The sequence below is a fragment of the Gambusia affinis genome, linkage group LG15 (assembly GCF_019740435.1).
Source record: "Gambusia affinis linkage group LG15, SWU_Gaff_1.0, whole genome shotgun sequence".
NCBI lineage: Eukaryota > Metazoa > Chordata > Actinopteri > Cyprinodontiformes > Poeciliidae > Gambusia > Gambusia affinis.
Window position 1 is genome coordinate 6,310,926 of NC_057882.1, and position 10,259 is coordinate 6,321,184.

The following is a 10,259-nucleotide window of genomic DNA, read 5'->3' on the forward strand; positions in this document are numbered from 1 at the left end:
GCATTAAAATTATTCTGAACATTATATAAAACTTTTGAAAATAATACAGCAAGTAATCTAAAGTGTTTAGTATTTTCACTTGGTCTCCAAATGTCTCAGCAGACAGAAGATAACAGATTAATTCATAACGCTGAAAAGTAACCGATGTGTTTTTGTAAAGTGAGTACCTGGTACCCGGCCGGTCCCAGAGTGTCCGATGACTCACAGTGAATCAGAACCAGAGGAAAGAGAAGCTGACCCAGAAACGTTTCCAGTTCAGCGTGACAGCAGCAGATAGCTTCTGTTTGCCAATGAAATCATGTTGCTCTCATATTTACTCGCATGTCATTTCATTCTTCATGTCTCCTCCTCCCAGGCGCCTCCAGCCAATATAACGTTACAGTCTCAGTCATTTCCCTGTTGTTTACGACATAAAGGCCTCCAGGAGACGAAAAACCAGCCGAGAGCCTCTAGAAAACAAATTCTGTTGAGCTTCTCCCAGACAAACTAACGTTAAAAAACTAAGATAATAAAACATTTTATCCACTTTGTGTCGGTTAATATACTGAGAACAGGAGAAACCCGAAAACAAAACCCTGAGGAACTGAAGGAATGACACAATCAGATCTATATAACAAAGAAAAATGAAATCTAGACCGGTCGTCGGCTGATTCATTACAGATGATGATCAAATAGAAAGAAATTGCCATTTTTTAATTCAGAGGAATCTGAAATTAAACGAGACGTAGACTTAAAAATCACATTTAATCTGTTTTATCAGCTATTAAAGGCTGAGATAAAACCAGGAAAACCAGTAATTGACTTTTTTTTTTTACAGTTTTATACAATTAAACTTATTTAAAACATATTAAGTGCAATATTTAACTCCTACCAGCCTTGCATTGATTTGTCATTGATTAGAGTGCAGACCAGCAAACCAAGCAGCAGCTGGAGCAGCTCCAGTTTCACACCAGAACCACCACTGGTTGGTGTAGGCTTCGCTAGTGGTACTGGTTTCATTGGTGGTACTGGTGGACTGTTGCACAAACTGTTTCCACAGCAGCTCAGTCTGCTGATGTTGAGAGGAAGGTTGTCTTCCTGGAGCAGGCTACCCAGGTCGGCGTTACACAGGTTACGAGTCATGCAGCCCATAAATGGATAAGCTTGGTTGTCAATATTCACTGTGGAGAGAAAAAGCAGAACTGATCAATCAGATCAACCGATATTCAACAACTACTGGAACTGATCGATCAGATCAACCGATATTCAACCACTACTGGGACTGATCGATCAGATTGACCGATATTCAACCACTACTGGAACTGATCGATCAGATCAACCGATATTCAACCACTACTGGAACTGATCGATCAGATCGACCGATATTCAACCACTACTGGAACTGATCGATCAGATCAACCGATATTCAACCACTACTGGAACTGATCGATCAGATCAACCGATATTCAACCACTACTGGAACTGATCGATCAGATCGACCGATATTCAACCACTACTGGAACTGATCGATCAGATCAACCGATATTCAACCACTACTGGGACTGATCGATCAGATTGACCGATGTCCAGGAACCACTAGGAAGGAAATCCTGGCTTCCAGCTGCTCTCAGCCTCCCTGCGTCTGCAGGGCCTGAAGTTTGATCCAGGATCTGCTGATGATGTGATTTATCTGCGTCTGGATGAAGGACAAAACCTCTGGGACAGTTTATTCTGGACAGATGAGACCAGAATGGAGATGTTGGACCAGGATGGTCAGAACCAAACACCCCATAGTGGCACCGCTAACTAAACAGCTAAACCCTAAAGCATTAATCATAATGCATCATATGCATTAGTTTACCTAATGCTAACACTAACATGGTTTTAGCATAAGCTAATGTTGAAGCGCTACATTCTATCATGTTCATACCCACCATGTCTCAATGGGTTTGAACTTTATTCATCTCAAAGTTTACAAAACAGCCAAGACTTTATCTGGAGAAATTAATTGAGGAGAAGCTAAAGCCGCTAAGTCTAAAATTAGCTAATCTGCTAGTGGATTTGCAGAAGTGTGCTCTGATGCCAACTATCGAGTATGGTGGAGGAGGTGTGATGGTTGGGCTTGTTCTGCGGCCATAGAACCTGGACAGCTTGGCATCATTGTTTGGACCAGGTGTCCAACAGTTAAGACTGGGTCATCAACAAACCCAGGAGCTAATCTACAGAAGAACAGCTGAAATTATTCCTGGTCCAGTCAAAGTTCAGACCTGTGCTTGACTGAACCATGGGACCTACAGGGAGCAGAGCATAAATCCACCACAAGAGGCTGCTGAGGTCAGACAGAAACCTTCTGCTGGACCGGGGGGTGTACTTAGTTTGACATCAGGTTGTTTCTCTCAGTGAGTTGTTCAACTGTGACCAGCAGAAACTCACAGGTTGATGTGAAGCACTGACTCTCCTCTCCTGAGCAACTGATATTTCTGCAGTCAGCGAGGTCACAGGAGACACACTGCAGGGTGTTTGGCACTGGAGAAGCAGGGACTGAAACGAGACGGAGAGAACATCTCAGGGGAAAAGAAAATTGAATCAGAACCAGCTTTAATGTGTCATGAATCTCACCAGGGAGTGTTGAGTTGTTGCAGTCGCTGGTGTTGCAGCACAGAGCAGATGCTACGATAGTCGTCTCACCTGTGCTGAGTGAAAAGGTTGTATTGCCTGAGCTCAGACACTCAGAGGCAGATCCACAGCCTTTATAAATGAGCTGTTTTTCTGAAGCTGAACCAACAGGAGAATCAAAGAGTTGTTAAGAGTTGATGGAAACCAGGCAGAAGCTCATTTCATCATGTAAGAAGACCAGGAGGACGTTACCAAGGATAGATGCTGTTATGCACATCGACTCAGATGAGGAGCATGTCTGTTTTCCTGGGCTGGCACAACGTGGGTCTGTGCAGTTATAACAGCTCAGAGCTTCAGCTGCAATCAGGAGAGGAAGATCCAGAGACACACTGTCAACCAGTGGTGCACACAGCCAGTCAGAATGTTAGCTGCACTAACCCTAAAGCACTAACTGTAAACATTAGTTCCACTAACCCTAAGGCACTAACTGTAAACATTAGTTCCACTAACCCTAAAGCACTAACTGTAAACATTAGTTCCACTAACCCTAAAGCACTAACTGTAAACATTAGTTCCACTAATGCAAACTCACTACACACAGTATTAAATGGAAGCTAATGCTAATGCGCTGCACCAACACATTTAACACAGTTTCAATTCTCCAAGTTGCAGTAAACCATAAATTGATTCATCTTCTGTTTCAGTGTTTTCTCTGATCATTCCTTCTGAAAACCCACTTTTTATTATTGTTAAAAGAGAAACATTACATGCTGACCGTATCAGGGTGGACACATGCTGCATTGATACAGTAATTCATGCAAAAGGAGCCCAGACCAACTGCTGAGAGCAGGTGCAGTTCTAGTGGAGTGCCAGCGGTCCAACAGAACCAGCCTGACAAGTTTCCAGCATGTTGTTCCAAAACAACAGAACAAGCAATCATTAACTTAAATTTATAGGGTTCTGAAACTTTTGGTGTTTTCCTAAAATTATTCACAGCCCTGCAAATTCAGAAAGTTAAAGATAAAAAAACATTACAGATGGTTAAAATGCTTTTGAAAACAGAGAATTATCCTGTTTTTAATTTTTTTAATTATGTCCTTTGCAATAGTAAATAGAAATATCATTATGAATATTACAGTAAAATAAAAGTGTCTTCTGGTTTTTCTCCCTAATCTTCACCTAGCGTCACAGATTCTCTCAGTCAGGACTTTGACTGGACCGCTCCAGAACCTTAGTATTCCCTCCAGTCAGCAGAAACTTGCTGGTTTCTGGTCCCTTCAGCGCAGGTTCTGTTCTGACTGAACCAAAGTGATCCAGATAAACAGAGAATGTGTTTGTCTCTCGCTGGTGAGTCAGTCCTGAACTGAAGAACTTTTCCATCATGTTCTGATGTGATTACCTGTTCTACAGAGGGTCCAGATCAGAGTCAGAGAACCGATCAGCTTCATCCTGATGTTCCGCTGGATTCTGATACCAAACACACAAACTGAGCTGCATTTATATCCAGGACAGAACCGCGTCACTGACCAAAACAACAGCAGGGCTGGATCATTGGTCCGGGTCAGCTGGTTCTCCTCCTGGGCTAAAACCAGAAACCAGTGGTCCAGATGGACCTCCTTCTACTGGTTTCATCATGTTTCATGTTCCTTTTGTGTCCATTTACTCACGTGTCATTTCCTTCTTCTTCGTCTTTATCTGCCTCCATTGTTCATCCCATCCAGACTCCCAGGAGGCATCTTGGAGAAACCAGGGAGCCGAAAATGGGACACAAAATTTAGAAACAGTAACAGATACGGAGCATCGTTTATAAAGTTACCAAAAATGAACAGCAATAACCTGGATTATTTACTCTCAGAAGACAAGGAATGGGAAGTCACATTTTCATCATGTTATAGTATAATTTATAAATGTTACAGTTTCAAACACAATGCTTAGTTAGCAACATGTAGTTTGGAGCAAATATTAGGTTAGAAAGCTAATTATTTAGCTCCAATTTAAATATTTATTCAGCTACCAAGCTAAATATCTAGTTTGTTAACTAAAACTTTAGCTTGCTAATTAAATATTTAGTTTGAAACCTTGACATCTATTTTTTTCTCTTGTGACAGGCTAAATGACTCAATGTTATGCTGTTAATTTTTGACTGTTGAACTTCATAAACTGATTTTAGGAGGTTTAGGTGATGGACATTTTTGTAGAAAAGCTAAAACAACGACTGAAGCTCCACAGTTTCATGACGCTACCAAACCAGATTTCTCTGGGCCTCATCTGAACAATGTGGGATTGTCAGATCTGCTCCTCCCTGGACTGGTTCCACTGGACCGACTGGACCCAGCTGGACACCTGCAGAGGAATCAGGATCATTATAATGAACCAGTGGTTCTGGATGAGTCAGGATGACAGATTCTCCTGAGACGGATGCAGTGACAGACTCAGGAGGAAACCAGCGGAACGCGCCCATCAGGTTCACCTGCAGCCCTGCTCCGTCCAATCAGAGCGCTCCGTCTGGCCGCTCCCAGGTGAGCTTCCTCGGCGTTCAGGAGCAGATTCTACCTGTTAGCTGCTGAGGTGAGATCCTGCTGCAGGATGAGCTGGACCGTCTCCACGCCGCCGCAGGCCGCCGTGCTGGTTTCCTCTGAGGAGGGCGACTGGTCCACCGGGATCTGCGACTGCTGCCAAGACAAGAAGCAATGTACGTACACAGCACACACTAACACTGACCCGGACCGCACTGTGAAACATGGTGGTGGCAGCGTTATGCTGTGGGACCTGCAGGAGGCTGCAGACCAGAGAAAGAGGTCAAAGTTCAGCTTCCAGCAGTACAACCACCTGAACATCCAGCCAGAGTTATTATGAGAAAGCAGATTCATGGGTTAGAATGGCCTAGTCAAAGTCCAGATGTAAATCCCACAGAGAATCTGTGGTAAGATGTTTAGTAGTGAAGGTCCAGACCCTGAGCGCCTCCTTGTGGTCCTCAGGCTGCTTCGCCTTCTGCTGCTGCCCCTGCTTCGCCTGTCGGACCACCAGGAAGTTCGGCCAGTGCCTCTGCCTCCCCCTGCTGGACGCTCTGGGCTGCGTCCGTCCCATCGCCATGTCCGTCAGGGTGTCTCTGCGCCAACGCTACGGCATCAGAGTAAGGACAAAAAGCTGCTGCCTCCGTTCCTGTTCCTGATTAATTCAATAAAATATTTTACTGAGTCTAAATATTAACATCAACGGCTCAGAAAATTAACATAAAAATCTGATAAATTGGTCAACAAAGCAGATTTTTATCTTTAATTAATTTATTTATTTTTGCTGAATTTAATTAGAATTATATAATTAACTGCTTATTTAAACATTATTTAATAATAATAATGTTTGTTATTATTATTGCTCTGGTTCTGGTTGGACCCTCTGACTGGTTTTGGTTTTGGTTCTGGTTGGACCCTCTGACTGGTTCTGGTTCTGGTTCCAGTTGGACCCTCTGACTGGTTCTGGTTCTGGTTCCGGTTGGACTCTCTGACTGGTTCTGGTTCTGGTTCCAGTTGGACCCTCTGACTGGTTCTGGTTCTGGTTCCAGTTGGACCCTCTGACTGGTTCTGGTTCTGGTCGTTTTCAGGGCAGCTTGTGCAGCGACTGCTTGTGCTCCACCTTCTGCCTTCCCTGCGTTTGGTGCCAGATGGCCACAGAGATGGAGAGGAGGAAACTCCCGACTGTTCTCAGTGACATCATCAGCAGATGATGACGACATCGACGGGCGATGACGTCATCATCAGTCGCCTTTGATGAATTATTTCAACATGTTTAATTGATTTAATATCCTCCTGTTTGTCATGTTTGAATATTCTCATTTTTATTCAGTTTGTTTCTCAAGTTTTATTTAATTTACTTTGTTTCTGTTTTTATTTTTAATCTTTTTTGATGTTTTGATGTTAACCTTGGAACTTTGTGAAAATGCTCCATATAAAGATTTTATACATTTTATAACTGTCTATTATTTATGTTTATTTCCTTATGAAAATATGATAATTATGTAATAGAAACATGAAAGAGGAGCACCCTGACCAGGAAGTTAAAAGCTTTGTTCAGTGGAGAAAAGCCCTGAAGGAAAACTGTGAATAAAGAAACAGAAAATGTTCAGATAAAATGAACCAGAACCAGAATACTGGTACTGGAAAACCATCGTAAATATAGGCTCAGTTTCATCAAACAAAAGAATGTAAACATTTATTTTTTTATTATTTAAAAAAAAAAACATAAGAAAACAGACAAATTACTCTTATACCTCTAATAAAAAGCAAAGAATAAATATATTAAAAGTTTTATTGAAGGGTCTCAGACAGAATCTACTAAATACTCAAATATTTTTGACAAATGCTCAATAAAAATTTTGTTTTACTTTATTTATTTTTTTTAAACCTGCCCTCAGCCATCAATATATTATAAAAGAATAGAATAGAACATAATATATCAATGTCAACAGCTTTTATATCTATAAACTAATTTAAACACTCTAAAAACATCAAAAACAGAGTCAGATTATCAATTTAACTGGATTCAATGTAATTTTAATAACATAGTTTAATTAAAATGATATTCTGCTCCCATCTGACGTGGAAAGATTTATTGTAAAGTAATAATATAACGAGTGCAGTTCCCTTTCTTGTCGCTGGTGGCGCTGTAGTCGTGCTGTTTTCCGGTCAGAGCAGAAGAAGAAGCTGAACCTCGTGTGTCTGCCTGCTGGTTGTTGTGATTGACTGCGATCATAAACCAGGCAGCAGATCATCGATTATCGATCAGAAATGACTAAAGTGAAGAGGGAGAAGGTTTCGGACGGAGAGGAAGCCGCGGCGGCGGAAGCGGGGGGACCCGAGCGGAGCTACGCCGAGCTGGTCGCTCACCTCAACCCCATCGCCCAGCCGCTGGCCTCCAGGAAGCTCAGCAAGAAGCTCTACAAGTGCGTGAAGAAAGGTAGGAAGCCCGGGAAGGTTCTGCACGTTTCCGCGTCCCGGTTATCTGGTACTGGAAGTTCCAGCTGCTGTTTGTGTTTCTTCTGTAGCCGCGAAGGGGAAGAACATCCGGCGGGGAGTCAAGGAGGTCCAGAAGTTCATCAACAAAGGAGAGAAAGGGTGAGTCCCAGGGGTCAGAGGTCATATAAGCTGGTAGCTGGAGGGTGCTAATACTTCGGGGAAAGTATTCACACGCTAAACACGGAAAACTTTAATAACGACTGGTTCTGATACCAAATATTAATGGAGAACATCTGAAGCTCTGAGGGCTTTTAAACATGTGAACAGGTATAGCTACCCATCATGCACTGGGGCTCAGGTGTGCTAACGCTGCTGCTCTACCTGCAGCATAGTGGTTCTGGCCGGAGACACGCTGCCCATCGACGTCTACAGCCACCTTCCGGTCATGTGTGAGGACCGCAACCTGCCCTACGCCTACATCCCGTCTAAAGTGGTGAGTGGGACCAAACATCCGGTCCTGTTTGGTTCTGTTGCTTTAAAAACCCGTCTGGGCTGGGGAAAGAACCCCATCTACAACCTGGAAAGTTTTTTTTTCCCTTCTGCAAACGTTTATTGTGAAATGCATGTTTATTTCTGGCATTTATTGTGAAAAGTTTCAAGGGGGCTTATTTTGAAGAGCACAAATTTTATTGAAGCATTTTGAAGACTCCTGATGTATTTTATTGTGAAAAGCTGGTCTGTTACCACTCTTACTTTGAAATCTGCTGCTTTTAATTGACTTTTTCTTATTTTGCAGTCTAATTATGTTCCTCTTACTTTGAAATGCCTGTGCAGGATCTGGGCTCTTCCGCCGGCTCCAAGCGGCCGACCTGCGTCATCCTGATCAAACCACACGCCGACTACCAGGACGCCTATGATGAGTGTCTGGATGAGGTGTCTCACCTGCCCAAACCGCTCTGAGCCAGTCAGGATGCAGCTCATCTGAACTCAGCCAATCAGGACGCAGCGCCCACCTTACATTTAAAGGCGCAGTACGCCCTGATTCCTCCCAGGTTTCATGTTTCTCTGCTGCGCTAGCCGTTTTTACCTGTTTCCAGTGTTTGTGCTAAGCTAATGATGGACTGAAGGACGCTGCCCCCTGCTGGACACTGGAAGCCGTGTTTCTAGTTTTTTTATATTAAAAATGTTAAAACTGGAGTTTTTGGAGTTATTTGTTTGAATAAAGATTATTCATAAAGTGTTTAAAGGATAAACGCTGCAGGAACTTGATTTTCCCGGTTTCTCTTGTGCAAAAGTTTTCAACCCCCTTACTCTTTGTGAACCCTGGGAGAAAAATATTTAAAAAAACAAATTTTTCATTGCCACGAAAAGTTAAATAATTAGTTCAATATAAATATCACTTCCTGTGTGTTTTGTAACACATATATTAAAAAACTGAGTTTTGTGTTTCTCACTATAACCTCATTAAATGTTTTTAGGTTTTTCCAAACAGTTTTGTTTAAAACATTTCTTCCACTTTACATAACACAATTTGGTTTTCTAAACAGAATAAAACTATAATAGCTTCAGTCATGAGATTTGTTGAGCATCAACATTTTTAAGTGAGTTAGTTTAAGAAAGTGCTAAATTGTTGCAACAACATAAAAAGCCCAATCATTCCACCAATATCAATTTCATTTAACATTTGAAAATCTGTTTTCTTATGAGCTGTCTTTTATTATTTCTTAAAACTACATTTTTCTGCTCGGGCTGTATTATTAAATGGAACATTTTTAGTTGTGATGTGCGACTTTAAAAAATTTTTGTATCTTTAATAAAGATTTTTTTAAATCACCTGCAGTTCTGCGGTTTGGCCACGTGGTGGCAGCAGATCTCAGTTTAAGCCGAGATTGCGGAAGAACAAGTCCCATTTATTGCCATTAATTTATTATAAATGTTTACTTTTACTTATCCGTGTTTTATTCTCTTTTTTTTGTCGCAAGTTTGTTATTTTAAATCTAAACTTTAAATGTATTTTTTTATTATTAATATCTACAATTAACCTGACCTCCGGACCGGTTTTATTAACTGGACCGGTTCTGCTGCGGTCCGTTTGTCGAACCGTGAACTTTGTTCTCAGATGTTCTGAAGAGTTCGGGTTCTGTGAGTCCAGAACCGGTTCCGAACTCTCAGTAGCTATAACCCGTTCGGAATAAACCCGTTCTGACCCATAGAACCTCTTCAGTTCTCTCTTTTATCTCCCTCACCTGCTGGCCTGACCTATGACCCCGACACTGCTGAGTCCGTTTGGGCCGGCCGGTTTCCGACGGCTCCGGAACTGCTGCAGCAGCTGCAGGTTCCTCTCCTCCTTCCCGCTGCAGACCTGCCCGGGCTGGCCCCGAACCGACCCGAACTCAACCCCCCGCTCCTCTCTCTCCACCGTTGCCCGGGGCAACGGGAACTTTCCACTGCCGAGCCGGAGGAGAGAGATTCTTCTGTCAGCAGGTAGCTACGGGTCGGTTCCGTTAAAGCGGGCTAGTGGTTCTGACGTTTTATTAAGAACCTCACAGTTCTGCCAAATCGTCTCGTGGTTCCATTGGGTTCTGTTTCATTTTCCAGCTTTGTGTCGTTCGTTAAAGAGTTTCAAATGGACCCCAAAGGTTCCAGAAACTAGAAGCTTCTGCTGACCCAGAAACAGCTGCTCAGATTAAATCCATCCTCCCATGTCTGGAC

General features: G+C 42.5%; 3 protein-coding genes across 3 annotated transcripts; 2 read left to right on the forward strand and 1 right to left on the reverse strand.

Moving 5' to 3' along the window:
• Positions 1-747: 747 nt before the first annotated feature.
• Positions 748-4,622, reverse strand: LOC122845425 (phospholipase A2 inhibitor gamma subunit B-like). The gene is made up of 5 exons (XM_044141722.1): positions 3,995-4,622; positions 2,848-2,952; positions 2,599-2,754; positions 2,413-2,520; positions 748-1,160 (listed from the first exon to the last, which is right to left on the reverse strand). Exons 1-5 carry the CDS (start codon positions 4,041-4,043, stop codon positions 868-870), a joined length of 711 nt encoding a protein of 236 aa, XP_043997657.1. The 5' UTR covers positions 4,044-4,622; the 3' UTR covers positions 748-867.
• Positions 4,623-4,764: 142 nt separating this feature from the next.
• Positions 4,765-6,385, forward strand: LOC122845427 (cornifelin homolog B-like). The gene is made up of 3 exons (XM_044141724.1): positions 4,765-5,287; positions 5,574-5,728; positions 6,197-6,385. The coding sequence occupies exons 1-3, from the start codon at positions 5,182-5,184 to the stop codon at positions 6,317-6,319; spliced, it is 384 nt and encodes a 127-aa protein (XP_043997659.1). The 5' UTR covers positions 4,765-5,181; the 3' UTR covers positions 6,320-6,385.
• Positions 6,386-7,238: 853 nt separating this feature from the next.
• On the forward strand, positions 7,239-8,796 carry nhp2 (NHP2 ribonucleoprotein homolog (yeast)). Its single transcript, XM_044141723.1, has 4 exons — positions 7,239-7,548; positions 7,637-7,706; positions 7,935-8,040; positions 8,382-8,796. Exons 1-4 carry the CDS (start codon positions 7,380-7,382, stop codon positions 8,505-8,507), a joined length of 471 nt encoding a protein of 156 aa, XP_043997658.1. The 5' UTR covers positions 7,239-7,379; the 3' UTR covers positions 8,508-8,796.
• Positions 8,797-10,259: the final 1,463 nt, after the last annotated feature.